Source organism: Lolium rigidum, chromosome 6 (assembly GCF_022539505.1).
Source record: "Lolium rigidum isolate FL_2022 chromosome 6, APGP_CSIRO_Lrig_0.1, whole genome shotgun sequence".
In the NCBI taxonomy this organism is placed as follows: domain Eukaryota; kingdom Viridiplantae; phylum Streptophyta; class Magnoliopsida; order Poales; family Poaceae; genus Lolium; species Lolium rigidum.
This window is the reverse complement of record NC_061513.1, coordinates 85,031,281-85,046,915: the sequence shown is the minus strand read 5'-3', so window position 1 is coordinate 85,046,915 and position 15,635 is coordinate 85,031,281. Positions and strand designations below refer to the sequence as shown.

General features: G+C 48.5%; 2 protein-coding genes across 2 annotated transcripts; both read right to left on the bottom strand.

Moving 5' to 3' along the window:
* Positions 1-7,400: 7,400 nt before the first annotated feature.
* On the bottom strand, positions 7,401-8,338 carry LOC124662878. Its single transcript, XM_047200660.1, has 2 exons — positions 8,177-8,338; positions 7,401-8,069 (listed from the first exon to the last, which is right to left on the bottom strand). Exons 1-2 carry the CDS (start codon positions 8,336-8,338, stop codon positions 7,401-7,403), a joined length of 831 nt encoding a protein of 276 aa, XP_047056616.1.
* A 318-nt stretch (positions 8,339-8,656) lies between these two features.
* On the bottom strand, positions 8,657-12,641 carry LOC124665368 (protein CHLOROPLAST ENHANCING STRESS TOLERANCE, chloroplastic-like). The gene is made up of 6 exons (XM_047202778.1): positions 12,232-12,641; positions 12,093-12,137; positions 11,758-11,871; positions 9,554-9,640; positions 9,110-9,283; positions 8,657-8,982 (listed from the first exon to the last, which is right to left on the bottom strand). Exons 1-6 carry the CDS (start codon positions 12,598-12,600, stop codon positions 8,893-8,895), a joined length of 879 nt encoding a protein of 292 aa, XP_047058734.1. The 5' UTR covers positions 12,601-12,641; the 3' UTR covers positions 8,657-8,892.
* Between the last annotated feature and the right edge of the window lie 2,994 nt (positions 12,642-15,635).

The window sequence follows — 15,635 nt, the reverse complement described above, 5'->3', positions numbered from 1 at the left end:
CGATGGTGGCAAATCTGGCTGGCTCTGCGTGGTGATTTTCCCAGAGTTGTCCGAGCTCGAATCCCCTCGATTGGATTGTGTTTCCTCGCTGGAGTTGTCTTCGGTGGAGGCCTATAAAAAAAGAGTTAGTAAGCACAAGCATGTTTGCAGAAGCCCATAAGGATAGATGAAATCAGTCAAGGCATGGATCAACGTACGTGCAAGCTCTCTTGATCTGGAGAAGGGCTCCCGGCGCTTCAAAGTTTTCTGGCGGCTACATTCCTCACCGTCGTTCTCGCCTTGGTTGGGGCTCGGGGGCGGCTGGCCCGGAAGATACTTTGCTCTTGGAAGCCGATTTTGGTGAAATCGGTCGGCTCTGCATCACGACCTTTTTCAAGGGTGGCGAGCTTTTGCGAGAAGAGGACCACGGGAGCCGGTGGGATGAATTCAAAGGGGAGCCGTCATCATGTGTAGGTTCTGGACCATCTTGTTGCTGCAAGGAGACAGAGCAAGGTTATAAAAATCATTGTAAGCCACTTCAAGAAAATTTGCGAGTGGTAGTACCGTTACTGCGGGGATATTATATTCAGCATCGAGTTGTTTCGGCAACGGTCCCGAGCTCTCCCGAAGGCATGAGTTTTCCACATTGACCACCGGGTCTCAAAACCATCGGTTGACGAGGTGAAAGAGAGGTTGTTAGGGACTCGGGATGGCTAGAGCATCAAAGAAAGAGTAACACCTACGACCGGTGAGGAGATCGGGCAAGTCGGCTCCGCTCTCGTTAAGTGGTGGAGGAAGAAATGGGGAGACACCTGCCCAAGACCAAACTCTCGGGCTGCTACGACCGGGCGATAGGACTCATAACCAGGTTTGATTATTCTGTTTGATGTGCTCATGCCAAGCTGGAAGGAAGCGGGGACGGATCATGGTGGAATACAATTGCCGGGTGCTTGGTGTCATCGGCAAACCTGTCTAGCCTGAAGGAGACTGGGTTTTCAAAATTCTCAGATTCCGTGTAAGGAAAGAAGAGAGGATTATCCAGGCCTTGGAAGAAAATGCTGAACCACTTTGATGCTTCCTTCGGGATCAGTTTACTACCTGAAGGCTATACAAGGCTTGGCCGTAGCTAGTGCATCGGATATGCTTCCCGTTAGCATCTGGAAAGGTGCAAGTGGCCAAAAGTGGGAAGTTTGGGATATGGTTCTGGAAATACAGCTGAGCCCATAGCTGAATAAACCACCGGGGACCTCCTGTTTTGATCGTTTTTTGGGAAGATAATTTGACGGACATTAGTTGGAGATATCGATAGACCTCTCCAAGGAACAGTTTGCCGATGCCAAGTTGGGTGCCTCTGGCAAGTTCATAGGCCAAGGGAAGATAATTCTTGGTCGGAGCAAGTGAAGGGCCACAGAATATGAAGTGTTCCAACCAGAAATTTAGGAAGGCTGTGTGTTCTTTCTCTGTTACAAGGCCTTTATTTTTCATGTGGCGTCGAAGGTAAGCACCCCAGTTTGTGCACTTTGTTTTGGAAGAGAGCTTGAAAGGGACCCTTGGCAGCACAAAAGCAGAGGGGCTGGGGGATGTAACGTCTAGGCCAGTGATCATTACCACATCTAGCAGAGTTGGTGTCATGGGGCCGTGGCCAAACATGAAGCGGTTCGAGCATCGGACCAGAAGTAGCCGATGGTTTTTAGAAGGTTTTCATGCTTCTCAAGGGGAGACAATGATAAGGACGGAGCATCGGCTATTCCTGTGGTTTTCCATTTGGATTGGTAAGTTTTGGATACTCTCTTGTACCAGGAAACCCAATCTTCAGGAGGGTTAGGCCAGGCTCGTAAGCAGTCGGCCCAAGAAGTTAGATCTAAATTCTGGTTCACGAAGGGGATCCTATGGGCCTCGCAAGAAATCGGATGGGCGGGACTCTCGACGATACGGGGGCCAAGACAAAGAGAGTTTGGAAGAGAAGGATGCGGCAACGGAATGTCGATACCTAAAATTAATGGTGGAATAAGGCATTAATTCAGATGTTTGCTATTAGTTCTAACACTATGCTCGGATGGCGAGGGCGGTTAAAGATTACCTTCGGGCCGAGAGACCGTTGCGTTGGCGTTGGACGATTCCGCCATCGATTCGCCGGCGGAGATGAATCTGCGCGGTTGGGGATCTGGGATTCGCGTTGCCGCGAGTTGAATCTGTTCGATGGGCAATTGGAGATCTGAGTTTGGTCCTTTAGACGAGGGTCACAGGTTACCGCTTGAATTTTGGGAATGTCCGCTTGGACCTGTCTAAATAGGTAACTGAGTCTGCCCTTACTGGCGTTTTATGGTAAAAGACCGATGCGTTGCTATCGGCTCTTTGTGCGACCTACTTTGACAATCGGAAAAATCAGACATAGAAGCATTCTTCATTGATTAAAAGGGGTTTTTACAATAAGAGTCGATTGCTCACAAAAGGGAGATATGCTACCTAATGTACTACTACTAGCCCTATTCTAGTAGTCCTTAATCTAGGGGCCGGCACCGTCGCTACCGTCGCTGCCCTCATCGTCGCCGTCCTCACTGCCATCGGCGTTGCTGCCGGCGATGTCTTCGTCGCTGCTGCTGAAGCCGTCGGCAGGGGCTTCTTCTTCTTTGTCGTCGTCGTCGTCGTCCTCCCACCCGGCGCGGAAGCGCTTCGCCGGCGGGTATTCATCGGAGGATGTGTCGTCCTCCGTTTCATCCTCTTCGTCGGAGGAGATGTCCTCGCCCCAGGAGAAAGCGTCGTCGTCGCTCTCTTCCTCCAACTCCCCGTCAACGAGGAACTGGAAGTTATCCTCCCCGTCGGTCAAGGATTCGTCATCCTCTGACCTGACGGCGAAATCCCAATCCGCCTCGTCCCACCACAGTGGGGCGAGGGCCTCGTACGCCGCTATCGGGTCGTACTCCGGCGTCGGCTCACGGGAGGAGGAGGATTGGGAGGAGAGACCCGAAGAGCAGGAGGCAGAGGAGGAGTCCATGGTTGCGGGAGGAGGGGAGTTTCGATTGCTAATGCAGAACAAGAGGATGAGGAGGCAAACTGCTCGGATGAGGTTAAATAAAGGGGATACAGTGGAAGATGATTCAATGCTGTGGCGGTTTTCGAGGATGCGGTGCCAAAACTGTCAAATCGTGCAGTATGGAGAAGTTGAGAAGGCAAGGCATCATGATGGAAGGGCACTGTAGCGGTTCTGCTCTGCAACGCGTAACCCGATGAAGGAAAACAGAGTGGTTTTGGAATTATTATTGCCAAAACCAGGGGGGCATGTGTTATCGCTGGATTTTAGCCAAATTAGGAGATGGGCAGTGATTGAGATGGACTTAGAGGATATGCACATAAAGTGTTTCTGAATCGGCCTCGTGCGAGAGTTTGGGCTAGATTGCTCGTATATCTGTACATTATGGTAGATCACGTTTCAGTTTAGAATTAAGAGATAGAGTTTGGTTCGTACACAGTTAGGTTTATTCCAAAGATAGAAAGTCTACGGACTATAAATATGTACCTAGGGTTATTGAGAAAGGAGGACGATCACGTTCACAACAAACACAATCTAGGCGCATCGCCACCCCTTGTTTCGAGGGTTTCTTCGGGTAAGCGTCATGCTGCCCGGATCGCATCTTGCGATCCAGGCGATATCGTTTATTCGTTGTTTTGTGTTGCTCGTCATCGAAGCCTTGTTGATGGCGAGTAATACCGTTATCATAGATGTTTTGGGGCTAACATCGATACTTTTCTGATGTGTTTGCTTAGTTATGCTGCCCCTAAATATCTAGCTGCCTTTGCACCTATCTTAGGTGTAAGGGCAGCATCTTGCTTGGTCTTTATTTAGTAGATCTGATCTGTTATGGTTGTTCCTTGTTCTCCAAGGATTAGTTTGATATCCGCATGGTTAGGCCTTGCAAACGGGTTGAACGATCCGGTAGTGCGTAAGGTATGGTTTGCCGATCCAGGAGGGGATGTTCCGGGAATCGACTACTGTGTTGGTTTTAGGCCTCTTCTAGGACTAGTTTTTCGTTATCTTTCGTATCCGCCGGGCTCAACTACGCGTAGGACGTTCCAATTATGCGGTGAAAGCCCTAGACTGTCGTAGATCGATTTAACTTGATATTGATAAAGCAGGATCCCCATGTTATCGTAGATCCAATGCGAACCATGGGTCAATCGGCTCTTTGAGCCGATTCACAGGGTAACCTGAGAGCCGATCGAGGCTCAGATTTAATGTTTATGTGTCTGCCATGCAGGAAACTAATTGAAGCAATCATCACCTTCACGATCGGGTATAGGTTAGGTGGCACGCCCTCGCAATAGCCGGGACGTGTGCCGGATTTTGCGGGCCGTCGCCCGAGGGACCAGGGCCCACCAGCAGTTCTGGGAGCCTCCCGGCTCTTCGTGTTGCTCGTCGCTGCTCGCCGGTGGGTTTTGGCAGGCAACAGTGCCGTAAGCAAACCAGCACGATGCATACGCGTCTCTTTAGCATGAAGCTCAGAAAACACCTCTGAGATAAGAACATGACCCCGAGTAAACAACTGAGCACGTCGGGGCTCAAACTCTGGGCGAAGTCGAGACAAGAACTCATAGACCGCTGAAACTCCGGGTCTAACCTCACAGTCCACAGAGCGTTGCAGAGTGATTCAAGATGGCACCAAATAGCAGAGCTCTTTGTGTAGAATTCATCAACAGTGCAATCACCCTGATGAAGAGCATGCTCTTGACGGATCACATGCAAGTAGAGAGAGTCTTCAGAGGGTTTATAGCGCTGACGATGGTGAGACCACATTTCAGAAACAATACGGAGGCCACCAAGAGCAGCTGAATAGTCAAGTATATGCTGATCATAAGCATCCTCTGTAGCGTCCTCGGCATCAGCAGCAAGGACCAGTGGCATGGGTAGAGTACATAGGAGCCACATGAGAAACGGCGCACGGCAGACATGAGACCTTGCCAGGGAGAACACCCCAAAGTCGAAGCCCGCACATATGGATATGGATGTGCATGAAGGCAACAAACTCACCATAGTTGGTATCATCGAAAATCAACGGGCAGCGAGAAGCGGTAACATAGCCCCGGATGAAGGAGATGCCATAGTGGTACACTTCTCTCTCTTTCTCTTTTTTCCCAGTCAAAGCTCATAGGTCGAGCTGGCATAAACACAGACCCGCCGGAGTGGGAAACACCAAGCTCGCCCGAGTCCGAGACGGCCGAAACCCGGCCTATGAAGGTGTGAGGCCGGCGGGAACTAGGCGGGGCTAGCCAAATGAGAGCAAGGCCCTACGAGATCGAGATACCGGCCTGCTAAATATGGCGACATCTGGGCGCGGCTGACCAAATAGAAGCGGGCGGTAGCGGCCAGAGGCAAGCGGCGAACGGCTAGAGGCAGGCGGGGCAGCCGGGGCAGCCGGGGCAGAGTGGCCGGCTAAAGGCGGGCTTCGTGTTTTGAGCTCGGCCAATACGAGGAAGTAAGGAGAAGATGCAGCACATCGGCTAGAAAGATCGTGGGTGGCGGCGCTGAGCATCACGTAGTTGCTGCGTGCCAAAAGACTCTCACACACAAAGAGGCAAAGATCAATACATATAATGTATGACACTATGCGTGAACCCTTTTTTTTTAAACGGAGGCAAAAGCTTTGCCTCGTTCCATTAATTAAGAAGAAAGTGCTCAATTTTTAGGAGAAAATTGGGCGAAAACCAACAACTCACACTTAGCACCCGGCCAACCTGGCCAACCTGGCTACCCACACGAAGCACAGACGCCATCGAGGAGAAAGACCATCGTTGACGATGTCATCGAGCGTCATCGTCGTCACTCCTCCACGAGACAGCGATTCCGACTTCACCTTAGACAACCGCCACCGAGACCCTCGCCGCAAACGGCATCGGAACCCAAGTGAGCCTATGCCAAACAGTCGGCCCCCAAGCACGTCGAGGAGGAGGCAGCTCCGACTTCAACCGTGACCTTCATAGGAGAGGTTGCACACCTTGCACCGACGCAAGCACCAATCAAGTGGCATCGTTGCCACAAGTCGCCTCGCAGCTCCGACTTCACCATCACGGCAGGGGTGACGAAGGACATGCCGCAACTCCGATCCGCTCACCATTGTCATCGTCGCCACGCAACCCATGACGCCAACACCATCCAACTTCCACGGGCCCCTCCGACCTAAGCAGCTCCAAATCGATGCCCTCAAGAGGGAAGACGACACAAGAGTGCCGCCATCGACCGATCACGATGGATCTAGGGATTTCCCCGGAGCATACCCAGACAGGAAGCCACAACGTCACCTCGACGATGCCTTCAAGAAGGGAGCGGCGCCCGAAGCCGCCGCCATCGCCGGCCTCGGCCAGCTGCCGGCCGGCCAGCAACCGAGACAAGGCGTTAGCCCGGGACTTGTCGCGCCATCCTGCTTCGTGCCCAAGACCGGACCACCTTCTTCCACCTTGCCCACCAACACCTCGCCGCATCCGCCGAGCCACCGCCACGGCCCGCCTCCCCATCAGATCCGGGCGCGTAGGCCCCTGATCCGCCACCCCACCGTCCCGGAGACGCTGCTCCAGCGTCCCTGTGCCCGCCTCCGCGCCACACAGCGCCCGCCCCGGCCTCCCGCGCACACCCGCCTGGAGACACCAAGCAGCAGCGCCCGCCTGGCCACCCCCGACGCCTGGCCGGAGCAACCCCGTCGGCACCAGCAGACAGCGCCGCACCAACCCTCCGCCGCACCACCTCCAGCCCACCGCGGCCCAGATCGGCCCAGGATGGCCCGCATCACCGGCCGCCGCCTGCTGCTACGCCACGGCCGTGCCACCACAGCCCACAACGCCCAGCCGCACCCTCCCGCCGCCGCGGCAGACGAGACTCCAGGGCCGCCGCCCTGGCTTCCTCCCTCCCCTCCGACGACGCCCCACACGGGCCGGCCACCTCGACGGAAACGAGCTCCGGCCCCCTCACCCCCTTTGGAGATGAGGCCCGCCGCCACCGCAGCTAGGGCCGGCGGCAGCGGCGGCAGGGGGGCGGCGCAGGCTGGCTGCTGGCGGCGCGATTGGGGTTTGGCTCCCGGCGTCGCCTGGGGAGCGACGCGAGGAGCCCACCGCCTCTTTGTTCTTTAGCATTTTAGTGCGTGAACCCTTATAAGGTCTATACATCTCTAACAACAGTAGTGACTCGTAATAAGGCGGGATAAAAGATTACGCATGTGTACATTGTGGTAACAATTTTACCACAATGTTAGCCAGGCCGTCTCAATCGCAAAGGTGTACAGGTTATGAATTGCAAATAGTACAAGGTACAGAAGTAGAAGAATCAAAAAAACACGGAATACATCGATACGATCAGGGTGCCTGAAATGCAGTAACTCGAGAGTACTTCGGTTCAATTAAAAAGGAGTTGTCTGTCCCGCGCAGGCTCCCCTCGATCAGGACGGTGGCGACGGTGGACTGGAGAAAGCAGGCGGCGCCGGGAAACTGAAGTCGAGGTGGTCCGGCAGCATGCTCTTCTTCCTGCCCGGGCCCCGGCTGCTGTCGAAGAGGAACGCCGCCGTGACCGGCGACTCCATGTCGACGCTGCTGCTCCGGAGCAGTTCCAGCGGGAGGTCGAAGTAGGCCGACATTTCCTGATCGTCCACCTCCTCTTCGTCGACGCGGCCGTCGAACACCACGCCGGAAGCTGTGGGTGACGAGTTGTTCCCGAATCTCTCCATGGAGGCCGCCTTGGACACCGCGCTGTTCCGGGCGGCCTCGGCCGCTGGCCCGGCCATGCTCGCCGGGGCGTCCGGCTCGCTCAGGCTCATGGACTGCTGCTGCTGCTGCTGCATGATCGGCCGCCGCCTCGACGACAGGCCGGGCAGGTGCATGCAGAAGGCGCCGCACCAGAAGCTGTCGCTGCCGATCCTGTCCTGCCGCGGCGACTTGCCGTAGTTCATGGACGAGTTGCTGCTCGAGATGTCGGTGGCCAACGAGCCCACCCGGGATCGTGGGCCGAACGCGCCGGCTCTGCCCGCGCTGACCTGATCGTCCACGGGGATCTTCTCCTCCTCTTCATGGTCTGCTACACGAGCTCCTCTCTTGAAGGACGCATGGGAGGCCTGGAAAGGAGAGTCTTCTTTGAAAGAACCCATGGCACATGAGGTGCTAAATTTTCAGGAACTCTATGCTTCTTCATGAGCACAGAATTAAGCCAGGTCGAATGGACTTGAGGAATGGTGGCGAGCACGTCATGGTCATGAGTTGTCTCCCTGTCATGTTGTCCCGTGTTGGTGAGGTAGCTGGTTGACTGCCCACGGTCCATCCTCATCAAATCTGCAGGGTACACAACTGTGGTCTGCTGCTCCTCCGGATGGGCCGGTATACACATCGTACGTGCATGCTACTAAGGGCACATTGTTAAAATGAGTACTAATTTTTTTTTTCAGTAATATCCTTTATACAGATACGTCTTCAGGAGGGTGCAGCTATTTTCACCAAAGAAAATCGCATAATATATATATGCATCTTATTCAAGGAGATCACAATTGTGTCCTTGCATCATGGTCTCATGGGAGATAGGAAAACAAACAATAAGCAGACTGCGACACAAAACTGAGAGAATCAATGAATCATCATACAAACCACAAAATGTTAATCAGTTTGTGGCTTGCAGCCCTTGAGGTTTCATAGAGACATGGCACAAAGATTGAAACGAAAAGAAAACGCTGAATAATCAACTTTCCGTTTTCCTAGGAAAGCATATTTTCAAGACCTTTTCTTTTCCGTGTAGTGTACAACCTCAGGGCTTTACAATGTTGTCATATCATTGCAGAAACTATTTTACTATGAGCCTAAACAGGGGTGCTCATTAACTGGCGTTATAGCTCAGATTTACAAGGAAAATGCAGCATCTTCTCGAGAAGAAAAGTGAGCAGATGTGCACTACTGTAGAGAGTTGTAGAAAAGGATCAGCACAACTGATACCCCAATAATGACAGGAAAGGCTGACACCAAATACAGTGCACCGTATCCCTGCAGAACAGAATAAAATTACACATAGTTGAAAGTGATGATTAAAGAAAATCAAGTTATAAGAAATTAATTCAACTGCTTTCCATCTGAAACAAATTCATGGACTATGTTGAAGAGAACATCTTACCACTGCTGAAGGAACTTCTTCTTCATTATCATCATCCCCTTCTTCATCTATATCAGCAGCAGAATCGAAGTCAATGTTAAGTCTTTTAGCAGCTGCCACGGGATCAATGCCAGTATCTGTTGCCTTTGCGTAGCTAGATCTCCCAAATAAGCCCTTGCTTTTCTTAGTTTCTATCTGCACAAAGAAATAGAAAATGGAAGTATAGTTAACATGATCTAGTACACAGATACATACAGAATGAGATGTAAAGTGTAACAATGGAACAGGCACCGTAGTACTATGACCAATCTACATAAACTTTAGAAATATTTGCTGCAAGTCAAACCATCGAGGATTTACACAGACAAAAACTATAGTCATGGTACTGGTGGGGAAAAGTGGTGGTAAGCATTCCTAGGAAGCAGAAGAACTGAATTGTCAGTGTTACCTTTAGAGTACTCTTACCTTTATATCAACATCAGGCCATTCTGACATCTCCTTGGCAAGCAACATAAGAGCATCACGGTTCTCTGGAATCCGTCCTTCATTAACCTATAAGTAGGCAAGGCACATCAGTGACTGATCTATTTGCAGGAAAATATCGTTAACAAGATGGCACCATAATGCAATTCCTGTTTATTATCCTGCATTACAAAGGTAACTGGTTAAGTATTGTTAATGTCGGTATGTTATATCAAGGCAGTCGCAATTTGGTTGCGCCCAGCCACAAAGCCTTGTGGCAGCAAGTAAGCTGAAAGGAGGAGAGTTCTTTAGGAAAGTATAGGACTAGAAAAGAGTCTAATTCTATATAAGAGGTCAAGTTCTAAGACATCGTCTATCTAAGGGTGTCAGTGTTATGCATCTATGTTTGGGAGACAAAGACAATCAATCTACTCTTCAAAGTTATCTCACGTCTCAACCTATGTCTCTAGCCAATCACCCATAGGCCATAGCCCAACTTTTGTTTAGAAAGTGGTGTCACGGCCATGGGGATCAAATGGTTGGTTCAGGAAAGTCTAGTGCTCTCCTTCTTTTGGACTTCCAGGTGACAATCTAGGAATTACCAGTTGCATACTGCTTCCATCCTGGAACCAGACAGCATGTCAAGTTGCTTTCTCGCGCTCTAACATAAGCCACCTTATCGTCACTCAGATTGATCTTTTGGACTGAGCAGAAGCACAACCTTTTGTCCACACTAATTACGAATTCTTTTATTGGTCATTGAGATTCGTAACTCTGCACCTTTTGTTTTGAGATTTTAAGAAGAGCTTTGTTCATTTCGATTGATGGCAAAGAGGAAGTGCAGAATTCTCTTTGCAATCAATGAAATGGTCCCGGAGAAAGGAATCAGTATATTGATCCTTGTATTGGGTCATGGCAAGACCTTAAGTTAAGTCAACCACAGAGGTGCTCTTTTGATAGATTTCTATACCTTCCCCTCCCTTTCCTCTGTATCCGGGCCTACGCGAACAGCTGCTTGCTTATCGATTCCTACTTGAATTCCTATCGGACAACCAAATCGGCAGCATGCCTTGAAGGGAACAACGCCTAACTGGAGTATGAATGGCCATAAAAGTCGTGAAAGGAATGGGAGAACAAATGCATGTGTTTAAGAGATCCAATAAGGATTGAGTAAGTGGCTGAATTTGCCTAGCCTCGCCTACTCATTTTTGGTAGGCGAGCAAGTTAGCGAAGAGGCTTAGGGATAAGAAATAGAGTGTCGGTGCGTGCTGTCTAGCTATCTTCAGCATGGTAGTTACACTGTTGTGAATCAAGGTTTGCAACATTAACACTGTTAATGATGCATGCTGAAGCTATTAAACTAGAATCATGACCAGTGAGGCCGTCTGTTGACTGTTGAGACCAGGTCCATACAGAACTACTATAAGAATCTTTTCAACGTTTTCATATAAATATGTTATTTATGGTGCAGAAAGATGTTGCTTTGCCATGTCTGAATTTGAAGGGTGGGAACAGAAACCATATGCAGTATCTATCAGTAGCTTACTTGTGGGTTCCTGTTAAATATAAATTTGTCATGAATCACCACGTTTTCTGAAAGCTACTAGAAGCCTAGTGATTCATGAATAAGCAACGAAGGGAAAACCTCCTAATCCTCACTCCTTAGGGTATCAAATTGTAAATATGGTGGCCTGGCATTTAGTTGCAGATTACTAATCCATAATGTCGTACAAGGGTCGAATAAACATGATATATTTTCCACAGAACCCGATTTCTAGTGTTACAGAAGGACATGCCTAGGCTTGCAGCTGTGCGCTATAATTTCAATTTCAATAAGCAGGCCAGGCCGAGGAGTAGGCGTGTGTCTAAGTTGTCGAAGGCAAGGCCATGTGTAAACATTTGTAAACCATCTCCTGCTTATTCTTAATGGAAAGACACACAACCATTTTTAGTTGTCATTTTTAGTTTAAGTTGCCTGTCCTCGGAAAACAAGTACAGTTTACTACAGAATGAAGGTGAACATTTTTAGTTGTCATTTTAAATAATAATTTAGCATAGCTAGACGACTATATAAGACTGTTAGTTAGATGATAAAGATGGATGACCATGTTTGTTACCAAGCAACAATATATTGACAAGAGGGAAAAGAAACAAAGAACATGCACTTTTACACATGTGCGAGCTGCACGTCACAGGGAGTAAATTACCTCAACCAAAGCATCAGCTAAGTCATCCCTGGTTAGCTCGTCAGGATCCTCTATGCCTAGCAATCTCTTCCTTTCTACATCTCTAGGGTCCTCAATCATGATAGTTAACTTAACCTGCGATGCAACATCAAACAAAGCAAAATATTCTAAGTTCTCGTCGCCAAATACGAACGTGCAGAATCCAAGGCTAAACAGCGAAAGCTGCCATTACAAAAAAACGAGCATGCAAACTCCGTGCCTAGTGGGCAAAGGCGTCCTCAAAACGAGGCTACTCTACTGAAATGGAAGAAAGTCGACGCAGTTCAGAAAATTAAGTATCAGAGCGAATTGCATACCTCGCCGAAGGTCATGTCCCTGTTCTTCTGAAGAAGATCCAGCACCTAATACCACGTCCAAACAGCGTATACCAAGTAAATGCGAATTCATCCCAAGAATGCAAACCGGACGAAAATACGAGGCCAGAGAACCACGGACCCTTTTGATCTCGGCGATGCTCTCCAAGTCCTCCGGGCTCGCGTCCGCCGGCTCGTCGGAAACCGCGACCGCCCCTGCCTCTGCATCGAAGGAAATCGGAGGCACAGTGGCTCCCTCCCCCACGGACGTGATGGATGTGTCGGTGAACCCAGGATCTTCCTGCCCAACGGAGGCGGCTACGCCACGGCGGCGGTGCCGGCGGGGCGGCCAGGCGTTGGCGGCGGAGGGGAGGAGGAGGCTGTGGTGGTAGTGGGGGAGAGAGAGGAGAGAGCTAGGTGTCTCCGGGACAGCGAGGAGGTGATGAGAGGCGAGGCGGTGGCGAGCTGGCGCGAGCAGGGGAGGATGGCAGGGCGGCGATAGAAGCGCCATTTGGCTCCGGCCAGCGGCGGTGGCGGCTTATCTCTTTCGGGTCGAGGCATCTCCGCTCGCGGCCGCACGGTTTGGGAGATGACGATGTTGATTTTCTTGCGGGTCCCGAGCAGCAGAGCAAGTAAAAAAACAGCCCACGGCTGGCTGATGGACCTCTCAAGAAGATTTAGACCACTTCGGCCCATCTCGTATTCATTAGGCCATGTTTGGTAGAGTATGTTTTTATTCCGGCCAAACCTCAAATCTTGGTAATCGAGTATTGGCCCAGTTTAATTTTTATTTACCTTCACTTTTCTCCAAATCTTAGTGCATTTTCCTCAATCCATAATAATCTACCCTTACCTGGTGAATAGGGATTGGGTGAAAGTAGGGGTTTCATCCAGTACTCTACGAGACTATCTCGCTAACAAGCAAGGCATTAAGCGGTGAAACTGGGGGACAAGTTAGGACTTCATACGTCTAGATTAAATGGTCTAGGCCCATGTTTCGTCTTGGATTTTGCATGTTTCCTTCGTGTTGGAATTTAGCTTTTCTTGTTGTACGTTTGCTGCTTTGGTTTTTCCGCTGATTCCCTCCATGTCGGGATTTACCACGAGTCCCTCAAGTCAAGGATCTAGGATAGTTGGTTGGAGGGGGAAAGGGGACGAATAGATGATGAGCAGGAGAAGCACAGAGATCATTCTTGAAAAAAAAAACACGGAGATGAATAGGACCATATGGTTGCAGTTTTTTGGTATCCATGCGCTACTGCAATAACACAACATTGTGTTCTTGCAATATTTAAAAAATAAAAATATAGAAAATAAACATAAACAGAACTAAATGCTTGCGTATGCATCTTGCTGTATGCAAAGGAAATTTGCGAGTTTGCTTTGAACTTATAGACTGATTATTTTTCTTCTCCTCGATCTCGTGAAACTGGAAAGCTGCTTCCAGCCAATGGCTGCCGAACCATAAGCAGAAGAAGCTATCGAGTGTAGCTTGCACTCTTACTGAGACTATGCTGCCGTGTCGCGTGCAGAGCATGCGTCCCAGCTCTCTTTCCTCTTCTCTCGTCCTTTCAGAAACTGTGTGTTCAGTTCTTTGCACACCCCAACTTTATAATCATTTCATGGAACGGGCCGTCTCGTCTAGGTAGGAACGTCCGTACGTCGTCGCGGCTGTCCCATATGCAACAAGCGTATAATCATACAGCCTCGGCACAACTTGTACCCTGGAAGTGTAACACAAGCCCTTCGAGGTGCTAACTAATTCATTAAAGTTCTCGTGGTAAAAATCATCCGAGATTCATTTTTGTATACATACTGTATTGACAATTAGGGCTGCACATAAACCGCGAAACTAAGCGAGCTAATTAGCGCTCGTTATCTTGACTCGTTTGAGATTGGCTCGTTCTCTTAACAAATGGGGCCAAACACCATTTTTTCTCGTTAACGCTAATGAGTTAAACAATCGAGTTAACGAGTTTCATGAGCTACTCGTTAAGCTCGCTAGCAACCAAGAGTTGGTAAGTATAGTGATATGTCTTAAAACATGTAGCCAATCTTAGGTAACTCTAGTACTTGACTGAAAAGTGCAAACGGAGGCCAAGCTAGTGAGCTACATGTAGCCCTTTATTTTCAAAAAATTGAAAATCATACTTTTATGTTTTAAAAGAATCTGTAAAAAAATCCTGGATGTAGACAGTGATGAAATCTACAAACTTGCAAAATCTCAATGTCAAATTCTTTGTATTGTAGACTACATAAAAATGACAAAATCTGATAGGTTTTATAGTTTTGAAATGTGCACTATTCACTCTCAGATCCACATATTTGTTATCATTTTTGTGTAGCCTAAAGTACTAAGAATTTCACATTGAGATTTTGCATGTTTGTGGATTTCATCATTGGTTGCATCAAGGATTATTTTTCAAAAAAAATTGAAACTTAAAAATATGATTTTCAGTTTTTTTTAAAAATAAAGAGCTACATGTAGCTCGGCCTCTACTTGTCCACTCTTAGTAGTTGACTCACAATTGAAAACAAGGAAGCTCGTCGTGTGAGTGTATTTCATATAAGGACCACTGTTTTTTACTAGTATCTTCATTTCCTCGTGTTCTTATCTTCTCGAACCACTAGCGGCATGCTCCTAGGTATCTGCTGACTACATCTCCATACACTCATTGTTGGCCTCCCAACTCATGAGGAAGTCCCCATGTTTTTTCAACCTACTAGGTTTCCATTTTTCATGCATGTTGAGCGTGTGTGCAAGGATTCTTAGCGTGCACTTGTGAGCGCTCTGTTAGTGCATAACAAGCCAAGCTAAACTTCACTTTTAGCTCGTTAAAGATAACGGACTTAATGATCGGAGACTTAACGATCACGAGTTTTCATGAGCCAAACCTTAATGAGTCGAGTAGCTCGTTAGTCTAGCCCCAAGGAACGGTTGTGTTTCAGTAAAAAAGCATGCACGAAATGCACCATATTCCCTCCACCTCGTGAAGGTTGTGTGCGATTTATCAAAATTTGGATGTATCTAGACTAGCATCTAGATACATAATTTTGACAAATATCGGACAAATTTCATGGGACAGAGTTTCTGAAGGTGTCCTGCGCGCAGGACAAAATTGAAAATTAAATCATATTTTTAAGTTTCAAAAAAATTTGAAAAATAATCCTTGATGTATTATTAGGTAACAGTTAATCCTTGAAAATTTTGGATGTTACCTACTTTAAGTTTCAAAAATAATGCTTTATAACGGACAAATTTCATGGGACAAAAATATGAGTTTCAAAAGGTGTCCTGCTCGCGCAATAAGTAGGTAACAGTTAACAAGTGAACTTTCTGAAGGAAAAGAGCGTATTATTAGGTGTTGCATATCATTGTACATCACCATCATTGCACCATATAGCTTGCCAGCCATCATGGAAGCAAACTCATGCCCATCTTCGCATGCATGCATGTGTATCAAGTTCTTGCACTACGAGCTAGCTAGCTAGAAAAAAAAACGAAGGTTACATATGATCTAATTAAGCAGAAGCAAACTCCAAACC

What these genes read in the sequence shown, in the direction of transcription:
- LOC124662878 (XM_047200660.1), bottom strand. Translation starts at nt 8,338, where the DNA reads ATGTGTATACCGGCCCATCCGGAGGAGCAGCAGACCACAGTTGTGTAC. An exon ending in TGCTCGCCACCATTCCTCAA is followed by an intron (nt 8,070 to 8,176) that starts GTCCATTCGACC and finishes TCTCCTTTCCAG; the next exon opens with GCCTCCCATGCGTCCTTCAA.
- LOC124665368 (XM_047202778.1), bottom strand. Translation starts at nt 12,600, where the DNA reads ATGGCGCTTCTATCGCCGCCCTGCCATCCTCCCCTGCTCGCGCCAGCT. An exon ending in GCATCGCCGAGATCAAAAGG is followed by an intron (nt 12,138 to 12,231) that starts GTCCGTGGTTCT and finishes ACGTGGTATTAG; the next exon opens with GTGCTGGATCTTCTTCAGAA. An exon ending in AAGAAGTTCCTTCAGCAGTG is followed by an intron (nt 8,983 to 9,109) that starts GTAAGATGTTCT and finishes TCTGTTCTGCAG; the next exon opens with GGATACGGTGCACTGTATTT.